This window comes from Coenobita brevimanus, chromosome 63, assembly GCF_032717465.1.
Source record: "Coenobita brevimanus isolate Jiangsu-jjx chromosome 63, ASM3271746v2, whole genome shotgun sequence".
Taxonomy (NCBI): Eukaryota; Metazoa; Arthropoda; class Malacostraca; order Decapoda; family Coenobitidae; genus Coenobita; species Coenobita brevimanus.
Genome location: NC_137016.1, coordinates 7,331,709 through 7,352,207, shown reverse-complemented (window position 1 = coordinate 7,352,207; position 20,499 = coordinate 7,331,709). Strand labels below are relative to the sequence as shown.

Genomic DNA, 20,499 nt, shown 5'->3' with positions numbered 1-20,499 from the left:
TATTTCCTCCACTTGTTTAAGGATCCTGGCTGATAGCCAACCATGCAAAGGAAGGATTAGGGTCCAACCATTGCACTGGCAGGCAAGCTAAGCTCCAGTGTGCTAGGAAAAGCAGTATTGTGTAGACACAACAGAGAAGAATGCAAGGTTAAAGAACATCAGTGGAGAAAGTCATCAGTCAGGCTGGAGTCATTCATATATGGTGATATTGGTTGGAAGAAAATGGCCTTGATGGACTAAAACAGTGTGAAAGATGAGCATGGAATAGGTTGAATACTTTGGTGGGAAAGAAGGGGAAGAATGGGAGTAGATGCTAAAGTTTAACCCCTTAACCGCGGGGCGTCACTTTCGTGACGCTTGGGAGCAAGGGATCATACCGCGGGGTGTCACTTTTGTGATTCTGTGTTATTTTGAATTCGCCCGGGCTTTCAAGTGGTGGCTTGTATAATCTATCAGTACTGCCAATGTCCAACACTAGTCAGCACTCCTAATCTCATCTGTACTCCCATCCATTGTTGACAATTTAGCCATTTCTCCCCGTTCTTGACTCCCCTCCATTACCCTATCCTCTCGCCTGCCCGGCCGTGCTACGCTAAGTAAATCTTCCCTGGAATTTTTCACTGATTTCATCCATTGAAATAAGCCCTATGCCCTATTCTTATACCAAATGATATATACAAGAAAGAAATAAGGTAAGTGAGAGTGCCATACACCTAGAATTGGCTAATTATCACTTGACAACACCTCACGTGCACTCGTTCGCTAATTTTCGCTGTTTATTTCCCCTTGAAATATGCCGTATAATCTATTTTCGTAATAAAAATATATATAAGAAAGGAAGGGAGAAGCCTAAGTGATATTTACATTCACCTGGAACTACATAATTTATTATTTATTGTCTTGGTTTCCTGCCAATCATTTCATTGCTATATATTAGCAGGTCTCACAAGGCTGAAAATGGTGGTATTGCACTCACCCTAGCCAGGTGGCAGGAGGCCACCACTATCAGTTCACTGTCGTCTTTCAAGGTGAAGGTATGTCGGATTCACTTCTGCTAACTTCCGCCGCTTTTTAGCCCCATGCAAAGGGCCCTGTGACCTTTACCCCTTACTAAACCTTGTGTGGAAAGAGGTAAAGGCCTGACAATTGAAAGAGAGTGACTACGATCTTTCTGTTGAGTAAAACAGTATAAGTGGAACTGTAAATAATGTGTAAATAATGTGTAAACAGCAAGTGAAAGCAGTGAATGTAAATATAAGTGAACAGTGGAAAATAGTTTTATAAGTTACTTCAAGTGACAGTGCATAACACAGTGTAAATAAAATAGAAATGTAAGTAATGTAAATAAAATAGAGAACTTAAATAGAAATGTAAATGAGTAGTATTATAAGAATACGAGTATACGAGTACCCCCTGGGGGTAGGGTTTTTTTTCAAGAATACTCCCCCAGTATCCCTGCTTGTCGTAAAAGGCAACTAAAAGGGTTGGCGGAGGGTTAGTGCCCCTCCCCGGAAAACAACTAACTAAAAAAACAAACAATAAGCCTCGGACAAGGACTGACCAAACGATGACGACCCAGGACCGGACAAAGGACTTGGTAATGGGTACTTGGAATGTAAGAGGAGCGAATGATGAGGTGCTTGAGGGTGCGAAAGTGGATGTATGTGGAATAACTGAAACAAAATGGAGAAGAGAAAGCGTGAGAGAATGGGAGTATGGATGGGGTATATGTGCAGGAGTAGGTGAGAATGAGAGGGCGAAGGAAGGAGTATCTATAGTTGTGAGTAAAAGATGGAAGAAGAGCATAAGACAGTATGGATCAGTTGGGTCAAGGATTGTGTGGGTAAAGTTGAAAGTTGGAATACAAATGTGGGCGATTGTGTGTGTGTATGCGCCAACGCAAGATCGTGCTAGAAGAGTGAGAGAAGAGTTCTGGACAAATGTAGAAGTGTGCATGGAAAAGTTTGGGAGGAATGAGAGAGTGTTTTTGATCGGTGATATGAATGGTAAAGTTGGGAATGCGAAGGTAGATGGAATAGTTGGTGAGTGGGGTGTGCCTGCTGAGATAGATGAGAATGGGAGTGCGTTAGTGGACATTTGTGCTGGGAGGGGGTTAGTGGTAGCCAATACCCTCTTCAGGCATAAAATGATCCACAGGTATACATGGCGAGTGATGAGAAGGGTGGGTGGTGAACTGAATGAAAGGAAGGCAATGATTGATTATGTGTGTGTGGATGAAAGGATGCGAAGATGTGTAATGGATGCAAGAGTTTATAGAGGTTGGGGGAGTGGACTTTCTGACCACTACTTGGTGGTGGCCAGAATCAAGGTCCAATTAGAATGGAGAAATAGAAGAAGGGAAAGACGAGAGGAAGGAGTAGTTGCAAGGAGAGTGGAAAGGTTACAAGAGGATGAGAAAAAGGCGGAGTATAAGAGAGAAGTGGAGGAACGATTGGGCAAATATGAATTGGAGCAGATGGGAGACATGGAAGGTGTGTGTAGCATATTTACTGAAGAAATATGTGCAGCATGTTATGTGGTGTGTGGAAGGAAGAGAAGACGGAGGGGGGTGCAAGGAACAGCGTGGTGGACTGAAGAGGTGAAACAGGCTGTGGCACAAAAGAAGAAAGCATACAATGAATGGATGAGAAATAGGGACGTGGAAGAAGTTGAGAGGCGGAAGAGAGAGTTATATGTAGAAAGAAAGAGAGAGGTGAAAAGATTAGTAAGAGAGAGTAAGAAGAGAGTGGATGAGGACTTTGGAAGGAATTTGAGTGTAAAGTGGAGGGACTGTAAGAAAATGTTCTGGAAAGAGGTGAAAAGAGTAAGACAGGGTGGAAGTGAAGTTAGCAGGGGAGTGAAAGATAAAAATGGTAGATTACTAGTGGAGAAGGGAGAAAAAGTGAGCAGATGGAGAGAACACTTTAAGGAATTGTTGAACGTAGAGGATGGAAGTAATGCAAGTATAAGTGGCTGGGGAATGGCTGGGAGAAGGAGGGAGGTGAGAAGACAGGAAGAAATCAGTAGGATAGAAGTTGTGGAAGCAATGAAGAAAGTTAAATCGGGGAAAGCCCCAGGAATTGATGGAGTGTGTGGTGAAATGCTGAAGCATGGGGGAGAGATAGTAGTAGAATGGATGTGGAAGATGTGCAGATTAGCCTGGGAGGAAGGTAGAGTCCCGGAGGATTGGAAGTCAGGTATAATTATTCCCTTGTACAAAGGAAAAGGGGAAAAAGAAGTGTGTGGTACTCATAGGGGCATTTGTCTTCTTAGTATAATAGGAAAAGTGTATGGTAGGATACTTATTGACAGAGTTAGAGAAAGAACAGAGAAATTATTTGGAGAAGAACAGGGAGGCTTTAGGAAGGGAAGAGGTTGTGTAGATCAGATATTCATTCTTAGATCTTTAGTGGAAAAGTTTCTAGAGAAGGGAAAGAAGTTGTATGCGGCTTTCATGGATTTGGAGAAAGCATATGACAGGGTGGATAGACAAGGATTGTGGAAAGTGTTAAGAATATATGGAGTAGATGGGAAGTTGTTGAATGCTGTGAAGAGTATGTACGATGGTGCGAAGGCTGCAGTGCGTGTGGATGGTGAACTAAGTGAATTTTTCTCTTTGAAAGTTGGGTTGAAACAGGGATGTGTCATGTCTCCATGGTGTTCAATCTGTACATGGATGGGGTAATAAAAGAGGTACAAGGTAGGGTAGTGGATATTGGAGTGGCCCTGGTGAGAGAGGATAGTGTTTGGAAACTCCCTGTACTGTTGTTTGCAGATGATACTGTGTTGTTGAGTGAAGACGAAGGGGAGCTGCAAGGCTTGGTGGATGAGTTTGGGAGAGTGTGTAAGAAACGGAATCAGAAGGTGAATGTAGGGAAGAGTAAAGTGATGGTCTTTGAGAGAGGTGAAGTCAGTGAATGTACAGCGAGGTTGGATGGTGAGGAATTGGAAAATGTGAGTACGTTTAAGTACTTGGGTAGTATGATGAGTAAGGGTGGAGGTTTGGAGGGTGAAGTGCTTGAAAGGGTACAGCAGGGAAGAAAGGTTGCTGGTTAAAGTTGCTGGTTCTTTGAAAGCAGTGATAAGAAGCATGGAAGTGAAAAAGTTACTACATGACAGTATTGTGATACCATCTCTAACGTACGGAAGTGAAGCTTGGACGTTGTTGGAAGGACACAAGTCAAGAGTGAGAGCTGTGGAAATGAGTTATTTAAGAGGAGCCTGTGGAGTCACATGGAGAGATAGGCTGATGAATGAGGATATAAAGGAACGTTGTGGTGTTGATGTTGATGTGATAGGGAGCGTTATGAGGAACACACTGAGGTGGTTTGGCCATGTGGAGAGGATGGAGGGTGAAAGACTGACAAAGAGAGTGTATGTGAGTGAGGTGGAGGGGGGAAGAGGGAGGGGGAGGCCGAGGATGCGATGGAGGGATGGGGTGGAGAGGTATATGAGAGAGGGGGGTGTGAGTTGGGAGCAGGGCAGTGAAATGGCGGGGGACAGGGCGACTTGGAGGCGATTTGTTTGTGGCCACCCCAAACGGGATTGAGGCATCTGGCAATAGATAGAGTATATATACTAGGAGTAACGAAAGTGAAAGTTTCACTCTAGCATGTATGAATGCTATGAGTTATGAGAGTGAAGGTGAAAGTGACATTCACTCTCTATGCTAGTATACAGGACGAGAAAGTGAATGCTACGTATTTTACTGAAAGAAATTGAATCCCTACAGTGACAATAAACTACTATTACTGAAGAAAACTTATGGATAAAGACTGTAAATATATGTAAGTGTTATATAGTAATAGAAATATAAACTGTGAGTGTTGTTATGAATAATAAATAACACCACCAGTGGCAAACGATCAGAAGTGGGATGGTCATACGCCCTCGTAATTTTCATTGCTTTCACAGTGTTTTTTTTTTTTGGGGGGGAGTATGGATTCCAAACTATTTGAGAATCATAGAATAGTGTTTCTAGTGATAATATCAAGCTGTGGTAATCATATTACGAGTTGTCGGGAAGTGTAAAGTGGAGACTTCGTTACCCAACTTCAGAGGTCTCCACAAGTCCTACGGTACTCGATGAAGGCTCAACAAACACCCCAGGAGAAAGCTGAAGGTATGTGCCATAAGCATATTTGATTTTAATATTCTAGGACTAATAACTGATTTTTGGCAAATAATTTTAGAGAGTCTGTCGGAGCGCGAATTTGCCCGCGGGAGCCGCAAGTCAAAGCAAAACAAAGCCCGCAGTTTAAGGGTTAAGAAGCATGTAATGACAAGGTAACTAAGAGGTGGTACTCTTATAACAGGCTTTCAAGCGTTCCTACTTTTCCTAGTTTTTCCTGTATTTTTTTTTTTTTTTTTACCCTGTTCCCACTATTCCTACTTTAACCCTGAAATTCCTAGTATAGCCTGGTTTTTTCTACTTTTTTTGTCCCACAGCTCCGAAAAATTGTACATAGCTATCTTACAGGAGTAGTGAGTAGTCATTGCAGATCCTCACAAGTAGTGTGCCTCTTCAGCCTGCATGAAGGGCCCCTACCAGCACAAGTCTACTTTGTTCAGCGGGATCAACCACAAGACTGAGGTGTCTCAGCACTCCTACTGTACCCATCAATCGTTTCACCCCGGCCACCACTGCACTGAGCCAACCCAGACGGGGAGGAAGCTGTACCTTCCTTACACTGAACAGTATTGTGAAACAAGCAATTCCCAGAACCGGAAGCAGTGTGACCTCCTCATCAGATAATGGTCTCCAGATATGGGCTAGGTCTGTGTCAGGTTCCTAAAGACTTTGATGTTTGGTCATGCTCCTGGTAAGGCAGTTGCACAAGCAATACTGGATGCCTTGCTGGAAGATGGATACCAACTGCCTCTGGCCCACCTCATGAGCCTTGGATCGGATGGCCCAAATGTCAACAAGACTGTTTGGAACTTCATCAGTGAACACATGAGAGAAAGTGATCTGTCTGGTATGGTCCCATTCAGTCCCTGCAACTTGCATGTTGTGCACAATGCATTCCACCAGGGTCTGAATGTATTGGGAGATGATGCTGAGCAGTTGGTGGTGGATCTCTTCTACTACCGGAAAGCCTCCCCATGTCGCAAGGAAGACTTCTTTGAGACTTAGCTTGGTCTTGGCCTGAATGAAGAGATGTTCATATGGCACGTCCAGTGCAGAGGGCTTACACTCTTCCCAGCAGTGAAATGAGTCATAGGCAGACTAGAAGCAGTCCATCAGTACTTCTTCAAAGATCTACCAGAGGCTTCAAAGGAAAGCAAGACAGAGAAAACCCTGGACGACAGTGAGAGGTACAAATGGATCTGCCAGAAACTGAAAGATCCTGTAGTAGGGATTCAGCTCTGCTTTCTTGAGAGCCTGATGCCAGTTTTCATCCACTACCTGACTCTCTTCCAGAAAGAGGAGCTACTCATTCACATTCAGCTGTCAAAACTGGTGAACACTTTGATGATGCACTTTCTCATCACAGATGCAGTGGGAGAGAAAACTGGCAAGAAGCTCTTGGCAGATGTCAGCAAGCCATAGAACCAGCTACCTGATGAGATGCTTGTGGTTGGCAAGTCTACTCGAACAGCATTGACGAAGATGAAGCTTGAGCAGCAGAAATCACCAATCAGATAGGTGAGAAAGTTCTACCAAACTGCCACAAAATATCAGTAAGTTTCTTCTTGGAAGCGAGATCCTGAAAGACCTGGAATCACTGCATCCACTGCTTCAGAAGACTGAATGTGGGGTTCAAGCTGTTGAAAGAACTGCCAAGAAGATGCCACAGGTCATCAGGTGAGAAGAAATCAGCCTGCTGACAGATGAGTGGAAGCTCTATCAAGCATAAGAGATTGCAGAGAGCTGGTACCGAAAGGCTGGTTTGGAGGAGTATCTACGCATTGATCACTAATGGAAGAGGGTACTCGAACAGAAGAACTGTATGGGATCAGCACAGTACACAGTCTTGCCCAAACTGGTGAAAACACATCTATGCCTTGCCCATGGCAATGCTGAAGTTGAGTGTTTCCTGTCAGAAAACAAGAGAACTGTCACCAGTGAATGCACTTTGCTGTTTGACAAGTCAGTAATGCACTGAGAACAACCAAAGATGCAGTCAGAATTATTGGACATGGCCATGTCCATGCTATCCCAATCGCCTTAGCTTTGATGCAGGCCCATAGATCTGCGTACAGTGCATACGACACATGAATTGCAGAAGAGAGAGAGAGAAGAAGGCCAATTAACAAAGACTGAAAGACCAAAAAGAAAAGGAAGTCCCCAAAACAGCAACGAGCAATCAGTTCTCTGGAAGAAGCAAAAGCTGGAGGGGAGAAATCTGTCAGGAAAGAACAAGAGAAGTGCAAGGGGGAGCTGAAGGTGACTGAGGGATTGTATAGTGAGGCAAACAGAAGACTACAGAAAGCTATAATGGACAAGAACATGGCAATGGTCACCATTGTTCAAAGCTTGGTGGAGTTGGCAACCAAGAAAATGGAGTCAGCTCAGAATCTGGAGAAAAATCGGATTCTTGATAGAAAGCACGTGAAGATGTTGGATAGCTACTATGCTACTCTTGCCAAGTTTGCTAAGTGAGAGTTGAACTCCAGCCATGGTTATGTGGCCATTTTAGTAGAGTCCTGGGCTGTCATGCATGTTTATGTCAACTGTAACAAATTGCAGAAGTTAAAAACTAGTTGTTTGTATTTGGGAATGTGTTTAGAACATTTATTTTAACTGCTCGTTATATTGTTTGGTATATTGTGTGAATACACTGTTTAGTAGAACACTGCAACACTTAACTGCATTTGAAATGGAAGCAGGGTTGTCACTGATATTCTTTTGTTTAAATGTTTGATGCTCTGACCTTATTTTTGTAACAATATTCAATACATTTACAGTAAAAGTCCATTAATCCGAATGGCAATGGGCCGAGAATCATTCAGATTATCAGATTTTTCGGATTTTGGGATGAGACCCACTAAGACACTTAATTTCATGTTTAAACTGAAATTTTACTGAATGGATCACTATTCATTCATTCATAATACAATATGGCACATATTAACCCTTTGATATTCAAATGACAACTCTATTTCGATTGTCATTTCAAATCCAACCTCAAAAATTCTGATGACGCTTTTAATCGTCATTTAAGAAACTTTTGTAAAATATTCACCATAATTCGTGTTTACACATCGTAACAAAGAGACTTGAGCATGATGTCACGGAATGGTTGCTCTATGCGTAGCAATACTGCACAGCTGATCTGACTCATGGCTTTGTTTCTTTATAACTTTATTCTTGGTGAATATTTTTCTGCAGGAAGGTATAAAATGTTTTGGTTTTTGCCTAACTTCAACTCGTCACTTTGACTTTTTATTTTCTTTGTTTTCCTTTTATGAACATACTACGATAAAGTACAACTATTCAGCTTCAGAATAACACCACAACCAGCATCCTATCATAAAAATTGTATTTACACTGACCGATCAAAGAAAAACATCGCAAAGCAAATATGCAGCCAAGACTAAAATAAAATTGTGCATCTCTTTCCTTTCACCTTACTGCACAATGAAATGCAAAAATTACCATAATCTATATATCATTGTAAAGGTAATTTATTATATTTTTGCATGATTTAAACCAAATTTACATATCTTTACTCGTTATTCTTTGCCGAATATTTTTCTACAGCAAGGTATAAAATTTTTGCTTTTCGCCTAACTTCAACTCGTCATTTTGACATTTTATTTTCTTTGTTCTCCTTTTTTTTAACATACTTCGATAAAGTACAACTATTCAGCTTTAAAATGACACCAAAACCAACATTCTATCATGAAAAGTGTATTTACACAGAGCAATCAAAGTAAAATATCGGGCCATGAAGACGTGGGTCAGCTTGAGTGGCTGACTCTAGCGCAGACATAATCTGCCCGGCCCAGAAACCTGATAGGGTTGACATTACAGTACTTTACATATTACAGAAATTTTTCACTTAATAATGTATTACTGAAGACACGAACTGTAAGTAGCAAATTAGGAGATGGGTTGTTTAACTCACCAGTAATGAATAGTGTTGAAAACTGCAGTTGCAGGCAGGTAAATCCAATTAAGGAGAGTAATTCCAGGGATAATAATAATATGCACGTATTGTAAAAGCACAAAAACTTAATATGTATTCATCCATCCATCATCCAATCCATGTATTACTGTGGAAAATTCCTTAAACCTACGGTACAGTATATTTCACTTTGTCACTTTCACTCATCGTCCTCGAGCATCGGCTCAGGACTACCTGCTTCTTCTAGGGTTTCTTGAGGTGCCTTCTTTGGAATGTGGGTAGCGGGTCTTGGGTCGTCATCAGTGGATTTACCTGCCTGGTTGCTCATGCACTTCAGCCAGTCACGGATATCAGCCTGCCTGACAGCCTGCCCACGTTTCTTGTAAAGCTCGTTTTGCAAGATATGGAAATTGATCACCTTAGCTCCATTGTAATGATTTTGTTCAACAAAAGGCACCAGTTTATCAAAGTATACAGAAGCTTCCTTCCATGAAACTTCCATGACCACACCGCTTAGCACTTCGACACATTTGGTGCCCAGTTTGAATTTTTTAATTTTGATTTTTTTTTTTACTTTGGGGTTTTTGTCAGCCTTCTTCAAAAGTTCGGATTATTGGGATTTTCGGATTATCTGTGTTTAGATTAATGGACTTTTACTGTATTAATATTAAATTTATTTTTGTGATAGTCATATTCAGTAAGTTAAACTAGTCATTGGCAATGCAATCAGTACATTGCAATATATGTAACTGGTCATGATTCATACATTATGGTTACCTGTTTAATTAGTAATATTGTTTGTCTTTGGTTACAGTATCTGCCTGCCTAATAAATAAACCTGCCTTATGTGTATGCTGTTACACTTAACTGCATTTAAACTGAAAGCATGGTTGACGCTGATATTCTTTTGTTTATATGTGTGGTGCTGTGTGCACCTTTCCTACTTTTTTCCTAGTTTTTGCCTCCCAATTCCTACTTTTTGAAAATTTCTGTTCCTACTTTGTTCCTACTTTTTCACCTGGGTCTGCTTGAAAGCCTGTTGTAACCATTACTTTTGAGATTTCCAAGGAAGGAAGAAGATATAAAAAGAATAAATAAATACAGTAAATTCTCAGTTATCCATCCATCCATCATCCAATCCTACATTGCCCCATGAGGAGCATAGGAGCCCGGGGCTAGGTAGTTGGTCTCGACATTTAAGATGAGAGTGACCAGCCTCACTCATCCCTGAGTGGCATTACATGAGCAATCAACCCCAACCATCCCTTGGATATAAACCTTCACCAGCTCAATCCAACTGGAGCGCAATAATTACCCACTAAACCACCAGGTGCCAAAATTTGGTTTTATGGTTACCTGGCATAATTTAGCCAAGCCCTATGCCGGATATTGCATAGTACCCTCCCATCAGCTCAATATTCAGAGTCAAACCGGTTATTGCGTTATTATCTGTCTCAGTCCTCTAACCTAAAAACCTTCCCATGAGTAAAAGATGAAAATTAAGCATAAAATACAGTGAAGGAATAATAAAATTCAGTAGTACAGTGCCAGTTGTCTACTATTTCTGATCCGCTTGATACTCCCTGATGCCTGATATTGCATAGAACCGCCAGTTACCTCTTTTTTCAGCCCTGGTTATTGCATAATTTTTTCCAGATATTGCATTGGGCCGGATATTGTGACAATAGATAATTGAGAGTTTACTGTAATGATAACTATTATAATGCTACTGTATTTCATTTTGTTTATTTACCTTCCAGCCCATACTTATTTCCATTCTTCAGTTGTCAAAGTATTCTCGCCATCTGCATCTGGCAGCATATTACCCTGGAAGTTGCGCCACCAATTTTTAATTTCAGTTAATCAACTCCCCATCACCCTCTTATATATACCAGACATTATAAGTGATTTCATGTACCATCATTTATTTATCAGGACTCATGTGATCTACATAATTATGTTCTAATTTTAAATATTATTTCAACAGAACACGATTTCTTCAGCTATCGTCACTTGAAGGAAAAGAAGAGTTTGAGAAGATTGTACACTACATGAGATTTGCTTTGGCTATATATGGATGGCCAATGTTCCTTATGACAAGTTCTTCCCTAGAGGCTTGTAAACTTTGTCCATTGTTAAGGTAAGACATTTTTGTATTTATTAGGATTATAACTAGTAAGGTAATCTGTGGCAGTAGACTGTAGCACCAGTCATGCAGGGCGGTACTTCCAAGATGACTGAAAAGCTGATGACAGGGAGTGCTGGAGCTCCCGTTTCATCAGCCTTTGGGACTAGCTCCTGACCATCCCCCTTTACTGAACTCTTTTGTGTTTCAGTAATACAGAGAGTAGGCCAGCATGCTCTCCAGTACATGTTCCTCTGATTGTAACACCAAACTACCTTCACATTACACACTACACATCCTATTCAAAATTTTACAACAAAAAAATGGGAAGGGGGGGGGGTGAACCATCAAAGCCCCCACCATCCACCCCTCTCCTGGTGACAACTGAGCAAGATGCCTGGAACAACTGTCATGCCTCACTCCTTCTTCATTTTTGCAACATTTGCAGCCTTTAACCTAATGTTCTGTCTGTTGAATACCACTTCCCTCCTCAAAACCTCACTTTCTCCTTACTGAGACTCATCTGTCTGAGATGACTTGATAGCAAATCCTACTCTGTATCATTGTACTTTCTCTATAGCCTACTCATTTCAAAGGCAAAGGTGGCTGTTGTGTATATGTACGCAATGACATATCTTGCTCTCATGTTCCTGAACTTGAATCTTCTGAATTCTCTACTCTCTGGCTTTGGCTATCCTGTCATTCTTTGGCTGAATATGTCTGTGCTGTTTACTTATTCCCTAATTCTGCCAACTGTGAAAAATTCTTCTGCTATCTTACTTCTAAGATGGGACACATCCTGTCAGTTTCTCCTTTCTCAGAAATCTCCATACTAGGTGATTTCAATGTTCCACCACCTTTGGTTATCCTCTCCTTCCACTGATCCACCTGGTGAACAAGCCTTTATCTTTTCTATCCCAAATGGCCTCAAGCAGCTTGTACATCACCCTACCCATATTCCTGACTGCCATGGAGAGAGTTCCAACATACTTGACCTCTTCCTTACATCAAATCCTTCAGCATACGTTGTTAATCTTTTCTCTCAGTTAGGCTCTTTCGATTACAGCCTTGTCACCTTAACCTGCTAGTTGCTCCAGTATGGCCTGTAGGCCCTCCCAAGAGGCAACAGCTGTGGCACTTTGGAGCTGCCAGTTTGGTGGTCCTTATGCAGTACTTCTTTGACTTTCCCTGGAATGATTGGTGTGTCCATGGCCGAGAGCCGTTTGAGTGTGCCTTGCACATTACGGAGATTTTTCTCTCGGGCATTGAAGCATACATTCTCATATTCTGTGATTAACGCAAAAAAAAATTTGGTTTAATCGTGCTTGTTCTAGTGCCATCCACAACAAGGAGAAGGCCTTCAAAAGGTACTGGAGCCAACCCACCCCTGAATTTCATCTCTTTTATGTTTCTGCCTGGAATCATGCTCTGTCTGTTCTTTGCTCTGCCAAAAATTATTTCATTTGCACTAAATTCTTTTAACTCATCAACTCAAATTCTTCCTGCTCCTTCTGGCACCTTGCCAAAAACCTTTCTAACAACTTTACCTCATCATCCTTCTCTCATCTTTTCAACTCTGATGACTCTGTAGCTATTTCTTCTACTGATAAAACAGATCTCTTCGCCCAAACTTTCTCCTCCAGTTCCACCTTAGATGATTCAGGTGCTGTTCCTCCATCACTTCCCCCCTCTGACTTCCTCGTGGCTGACATTAAAATGTCTTCATTTGCTGTATTTTCTGCCACCACTGGTGCAGTTCTAACAAGGCATGTGGGCCTGATGGGGTCCCTCCTGTTTTCCTCAAACACTGTACTTTTGTGCTTACACCCTGCCTTGGTTAACTCTTTCGCCTTTGTCTTCCAGTGTGTACCTCTCCCTCTTGCTGGAAGGTTGCATTCATTCAGCTTGTCCCAAAGAAGGGTGACCATTCCCAGTCCTCTGACTATTGTCCAGTTGCTTTAACATCCTGTATTTCAAAAGTTTTTTAGTGTATTTTTTTTTTTTTTTTTAAGCACCACTCGTATCACAACCTTCTTCTGATCATCAGTATGGGTTCAGCCAGGGATGCTCCACTGGTGGTCTTCTCACCTTCCTTTCAGACTCCAGTTCATCCTCCTTTTGGGACTTTGGCAAAAGCTATGCCATTGCACTTGACATCTGAAAGGCTTACATTGGAGTTTGGCATAAATCTTTAATTTCCAAACTGACCTCTTATGGTTTCAATCCTTCTGTCTGTGCCTTCATCTCTAGCTTCCTTTCTGGTCATTCTATAGCTGCTGTTGTAGACAGCCACCATTCTTCTCCTAGAGCTATCAATAGTGGTGTTTCTCAGGGCTCTGTTCTATCACCAACTCTCTTCCTTCTATTCACCAGTGACCTTCTAAGCTGTACATTTAACCCTATCCCTTGATACTATGATGACTCCATCCTTCACCTTTCCATTTGCTTCTTGCAGTGCCGATCTCAACAATTACTTCAGTAAACAGAGGATGAGGCTATGGCACACTTAATATCTGATTTGGCTGATAGCTCTGATTGGGGTAAAAATAATCTTGTTGTTTTTAATGTATCAAAAACTCACTTCTTATATTTTTCAACCTGACAAAATCTTCCACATAAGTATCCTTTAATTTTTATCAATATTCAAATCAATCCTGTGTCATCTTTTAACATACTTGGGGTTTCATTCTCTCGGGATTTATCTTGGATATATCATATTACTTCTCTTATAAAATCCGCATTCCCTTTTACCCCTGCACGGTTGTTGACTTTATACACGGGATTTGTTCGCTCCTGTGTGCAGTACAACTTCCATGTGTGGGGAGGCTCCCCACATACAGCTCCTCTCAATAAGGTGGAGTCAGAGCCTTTTTGCCTCATTAACTCTCCTCCTCTTACTGGCTTCCTTCATCCTCTGTTACTTTGCAACACAGTTGCATCTTTGTCTCTTTTCTGTCGCTACTTCAATGGTTACTTCTCCTCTGAACTGTCTGCTTGTATCCTTCCACAATTACAATGGTTGCATAGGACCCATCTAGCAACAAACTCTCAGCCCTTTTTTTGTCCAACTCTTTAATGCAGGAGTTAACCGTTATTCCCAGTCCTTCATGTATACAACAGGTCAACTCTGGAACTGCCTCTATCTGTCTATGTTTTCTACTGCCTGTGATTTCATCTCAGATGCAGTGTGTCCAGACATCTCTAAATGATGGATCTTGAATTTGACCCTCTGTTATCTTGTTTTTGTTTTTTCTTGGAGGGAGCAGTCTTGCAGGCTCCTGGTCTCCAGTTTCTACTTTCTTGCATTGAAAAAAGAATTAAGGAATAATCAAGTGAATTATCTGTATCTGGTATGTGAAAAGACGATTTATCTGGTCTGTAGTCTTTGAATATTAGTAAAGCTTCCACGGGTCAGTGGTTGCTAGGTATTTATTTGAGTACTGTATTTGTTTATCTGATTTTTCATTTCCAATAATTGTTTATTGTTGATAGACCGTCAGCTTCATTATTGGTGATTTGTGTGAGAAGGTATGTAATTGAGTCAGGTAATTAGAGAGTTGGAGTTGGAGTTAAATTTTAGCCCTTAATGCTTTTGAGATATCACAGCACCACCATGTTGCCCACTGTTAAAGTAACAAGAAAATGCTTAAGGTTGGTGATTGTCACCTTTGCATCAAATGCCTTAGGCCGTGTCCAGACATGTGCTTGAACAAGTGCTGGCAACATGTATGCAGCACAGTAACGAACAAGCTGCAAACATGTTGGGAACAGCAGCGTCCAGATTGTGTTGGCAACATCATGATAAAGTCCCAGCTGCCTCGTATGGATACACTTATCACATCACCTCTGCTGCCAGTGTTCAAAGCTGCACTGAAACATGTTTGCATACATCTGTCTAAATACTGCTACAAACATGTTCCTGAACATGTTGCCAGCTGTGTTGCCAACATATGTTTGAGCACACATGTGGACGCAGCCTGAGATAATCATGGCTAAATAAATAATGCTATTTTGAAACTTATTCTGATTTGGATGCCATTTTATTTCGTAGAGCTGCCTGACAACACATGTTGAGTGTTTATCTGTGGAGTGTGCACTAGTTCCCGTCTTGTCTTAGGCGTCTTAGTGAGAGGATACCACCCTCAGCCCAGATACGTTATTTATCTACCTGCATACTTAGGCTGCATCCCCCAAAGAAAGGGAGGTACCCAAGACAGGACAACACACTCCCAATTTACTCATCCACACACACACATTCATTCGCATCTTAGCCCCAAGAGGAGAAGGGACAGATCCTCACCTCACCACACCGTACGAAGGTCAACTGTGCAGTGCAATCAGCGACACTGCTACAGGGCCCGACAGCGGAGCTGTTTTACCCCGCCACACCATAATGGACCCATCCGCTTACCCGAACCTGACCCGATCAGCTGATCAGACCAAATGTGGGAGAATATCCCTGCAGGGCTACATCATCATTTATTCATTCATAGTTTCTCTCCAGTCATTCCTGTCATGCACAGCCACTCTTCCTTGCTCAACAGACATCCCTCTCACATCCAACGCTCTCTTCACACTGTCCATTCATCCTATTCATGGTCTTCCACTCAGCCTTACACCTCTCACATCCGATCCAGTTATCTTTTTCATCAGTCGCTCATCATCCATTCTCTCCATATGTCCAGACCATCACAACACCCTCTGCTCAATTCGATCAGCCATCTCCCACACAACTCCAGTTCTCCTTCGCACTTTGTCACTTCTTACTCGATCCATACGCGTCACTTCACACATACTCCTCAGACACCTCATCTCCATTACATTCCAACTTCTCCTCTCTGCTGCACTTATACGTAATAACTCTTTGAAATATCATTGGACATCTCTTGGTAGGTCACCCACTTACATACTTTCTCTCTCTTTCTTTCTGGATCCAACCCCATCCCATTCTTAGGTGGAAAAAAGGTCATGATTACACTCCCTCTTCTGTCTTTCTTTCCTTCATTCTTTCCTCTTCCTTCTGCCTGTGGGTGACTCTACACTGAGTGACAAGCCAAATGGTTTCCCGTACACCAGGAAACCATTTACTACACTGGATGGTAACCTTATAACCAAGTTTACCTGGTGGTTTAGTGGGTAATTATTGCACTCCAGTTGGATTGAGCCGGTGAAGGTTTATATCCAAGGGGTGGTTGGGGTTTATTGCTCATGTATTGCCACTCAGGGATGCGTGAGGTTGGTCACTCTTATCTTAAATGTCGGGACCAACTGCCTAGCCCCGGGCTCCTACGCTCCTCATGGGGCAATGTAGGATTGGATGATGGATGGATGGATGGATGATGATGAGGAGTAGGATGAGGATGGTGATGATAGTGATGATGATGATGATGACATGAAATATATTTTTGTCAGGTGTTGGGCATGCTGTCATTCAGGAGGGTATCATCCTGAGGTGGTGGAGGACAACTGTTGTGGGTGCAACGTAGCGGCATTCCAACGCTTAGCTCCCCATGAGGGTCTGGATCTGGTGTATGTGACCTACCATGTTGATGTTGGAGAAACTCCCTTCTTTGTTGCTCTTGACCACCATCGCCGTGCTATTATCATCAGCATTCGTGGCACATTATCCATGAAGGTTTGAAATTTCATTTTATTTATTACGATAATAACCTAAATTATGCCAGTTTGTAATCAAATAGTGGATGCAGTTTACCAGTGCATTGTAATGTTTATCAGCATAAATTAGAATATACTGTAAAGACTGCCTTTTTATTTTTAAACCCCTCCAGCGTGAGGATGTCATTTTTGTGTTATTTTTAGTAACATCAGATGATTTTATTCAGCATTAGGAAAGGCCTCAACTTAAAGAGGCCAGAACAATCTCCTCTAACCCCTTCTGTATAAAGATGTATCCATTTTATTGTAGCTGGTGCTAGATTTTTTTTTTTTTCAGCTTTGCAGATTTCTCAGACAGACTGAAGGAAGTCATTCATTTTTCATTCTTTATTGGGTTAACATCCATTGTAAGCTTATGACCCTGTAAAGTCATGGTACAAGTATGTATGTTACAGTAAGTAGTGGCCCTCTCCAAACATGATAATTGAATGCAAATTGGCTGTAGCTAAGAGGGACAGACTCATCCTAGATTTGACAGTACTGTACTTGGAAAAAAAACACATAAAGCAAGTGAAATTGGGGAAGTCGTAGACAGTATAATTTTCCATAGTTTTTCTACCTCCACAATGCAACTCTTCAGAACTACGGAGCCCTCTTCAGGTGTTTATGATATTAGCAGAGCTTTGTGATCCCCCACTGCATTTCCTATCCCAAACTAAATCTTTCTAAATCCCACATACTCTGCTAACCTCATAAACTACCTTGCTGTTTTGCTTGATGTATATAATTTTAGTTGTCTAGTTTACCTCAGCTTTGATTTATTGTGTGCCTAATATTTTGAATGCCTAAACGTGTTTGCAGTCTTCTTAAGACTTTTATTGCCCCCACTAACTCGTGGCAGACCTATTGTGGGGAGGCACGACGGGGGCTCCACCAGCATAGAATTTGGTGCCGGGATGGGATGGGGTTCAAAACCTGTGCTAGAGGATACAGGGCTTTGCGGTTCCCAGGTTGCCACTTACCCAATAGAGAGGGGCCCGAACTTGGGAGTAGCACCCCAGGAGGCTGCCCTATCAGTGGGTGTATAATGGTAGGGCAGTTACAGTGCCAAGGTACACTTGGAGGAGGCCCCTGTAGCTGTCCTGGCAGAGTGCCCTAGGACCTCTGCCACAGCCACTGCTCATGGCTGGTGGGCTGTGGGTCCCAAATTCCATGCCTAGGCCTGGGACTGTGTGGGTGAGTGGGGCCTGTGGTATGTCTTTCCCCATTGTTTATTCTCACCAAATTATGACAAAAACTGGAAATGCTAAGCAAGCCTGACGAAACTAAATCACCCAAGGGGATCAGAGTGGCATCATAGAATGTGGGAAGTTTGAGAGGTAGAGCAAGGGAAGTAGTTGAGGCATTTGGTAGAAGGTGGGTGGATGTGGGATGTGTGCAGGAAGTCAGATATAGGGGAAGATCAGCCAGAATGATTGCCAGGAGGTGTGGACATTACAAGTTGTTTTGGAAGGGTAGGGCAGATGGATATGGTGGTGTGAATGTGTTAGTTAAGTGGATTATGTTGTGAATGTAATGAGAGTTGGTGAAAGAATAATAATACTGTAGTGAAAATTTAGTTCGGCGGGATAATGTTTGCAATTACTTCGTAGGCAGATGGATGAGTTAGAGAAGGATAGATTCTGGGATGACCTGATACATGTAGTAAGTGGTATGGGGGATGATGAGATTGTAGTTTTGGGAGGGGACTTAAGTGGTAATGTAGGTGAAGCTGCTCAAGGATATGAAGGAGTACATGGGGGATGTGCATATGGTACAAGAAATGAGGAAGGGGGAAGGATACTTGAGTTTTGGGAGGCAATGAACATATTGTGTGTGCCACACATTCTAAAAAGAGAAGTTGGTTGATTACATATGAGTCTGGGGGAAATAGTAGCCAGATGGACTATTTCCTGGTAAGGAGGGCCAATAGGAGGCTAGTTAGGGATGTTAAAGTTATTGGGAGCAAGGAGTGTGTGTTGCAACACAAGTTATTGATATGTGACATGGTGTTTAAGGAGTGGGTGATGAAAAAGAGGACCTAGGAGGAAAATATGGAAGTTGAAAAAAACAACCATTAAGGGATGCCTTCATAGCGGGATAAGTTGAATGGTGGCTGGACAGGGAGACATTGATAAAAATGTTAATGAACAGTACAGAGCCCTCAAGAACAACCTCTTGAGAGTTATTGATTCTGAGTGGATGAACAATGGACCTCCCCCCCCCCTCAAGACATAAACAAACTTGGTGGTGGGATGAGGGTGTAGAAGCTGCAGTTAAGGGGAAATGAAGTCTTTCCGGGAATGGAAAAAGGTGGTAGAAAAGAGGAATACTTGGCTGCCAAGCATAGGGCTAGAAAAGAAGTTTACAGGGCACAGAGACCTTTATTTGAAAACCCAAGGAGTGTGGAAAGGATGAATGTGATATTTAAGGTGGCAAATCAGATGAAGATAGGGATATCATTGATGACCAGTGTGTGAAGAATGATGAGGGAAAGGTAGTGTTGAACAGTGGAGATATTAAAGATGCGTGGAGAGAGCACTACAACCAGTTGTTGAATGAGGAGTTTGACTGGGACAGGGAAGGTTTGGAGCCAGCAGATCCAGTGTTTGGCCCTTGGCCTTTGATTGATGCAGCAGCTACTGTGAGCAGGGCAATAGGCAGGATGCAGGTGGGGAAGGCAGCAGGTGTCTCTGGGTTGACTGCTGAAATGCTGAAAGCCTCAGGAGATATAGGAGTAAGGTTAGTCACTGATTTGATAAATACGATTATATATGAGTGTGTTGTCCCAGATGATTGGCTGAAGAGTGTAATTGTAAATTTGTACAAGGGGAAGGGTGATGCTCTGGAATGAGAAAATTATAGATACATAAAGCTTTTGGACCAGATAATGAAGTATTGAGAAAGTTCTAGAAGGTATGATTAGAGAAAGAATGAATATTGATGAGATGCAGTTTAGGTTTATTCCAGGCAGAGGGACTACTGGTGTTATATTCATTGTTTGACAGCTTCAGGAAAAATATAGAGGAAAGAAAAGGGAACTGTATTTTGTTTTTGTTGCTTTGGAAAACACCTTTGACAGAATCCCTAGAGAGGTGGTGGAGTGGGCAATGAGAAAGCTTTGGATCGAGAAGTGGTTGGTTAGGGTGGTTATGGCCATGTAAGTGGGTGCTCCACCCAGGTAAAGGTGAATGGAGATTTGAGTGAGGAGTTTTCCAAGAATGTTGGAGTGCATCAGGGGTCAATCTTGAGCCCTGTGTTGTTTATTTTGGTACTTGAAGCCCTGTCACGTGACTACTGAAATGGACTCCCGTGGGAAATGTTGTGTGCTGATGATTTGATGTTGATTTCAGACAATGAAAGAGAGATGGAGGAAAGATTTAGGAAGCAGAGAGATGGTATGGGGCACAAGGACTTAAGAGTAAATGCAGATATATCAAAAGTAATGGTATCTAGGGCTGGGGACAGTACTGTCAGAGAACAGGGGGAGTGACAATGTGCGATTTGCCACAAGGGCTTGGTAAGTAATTCCATCTTGTACAGTGTTTGTGATAAGTGGATGCATAAGAGATGTAGTGGTATTAGAGGTAGGCTGCGAGACAATGCTGATTTCATGTGTGCAGTATGTCTGGGAGGGCATGTGGA

At 42.1% G+C, this 20,499-nt stretch overlaps 1 protein-coding gene across 1 annotated transcript in view; it reads left to right on the top strand.

Annotated features, from left to right (window-relative positions):
* The window catches only part of LOC145404295 (diacylglycerol lipase-alpha-like), a 174,402-nt gene that overhangs the window by 37,149 nt on the left and 116,754 nt on the right, over positions 1–20,499 (top strand). Inside the window, exons 7-8 of the mRNA XM_080275815.1 lie at positions 11,062–11,214; positions 16,612–16,834. Coding sequence (XP_080131941.1) covers positions 11,062–11,214; positions 16,612–16,834 — 376 coding nt within the window. The remainder of the gene's footprint in view (positions 1–11,061; positions 11,215–16,611; positions 16,835–20,499) is intronic.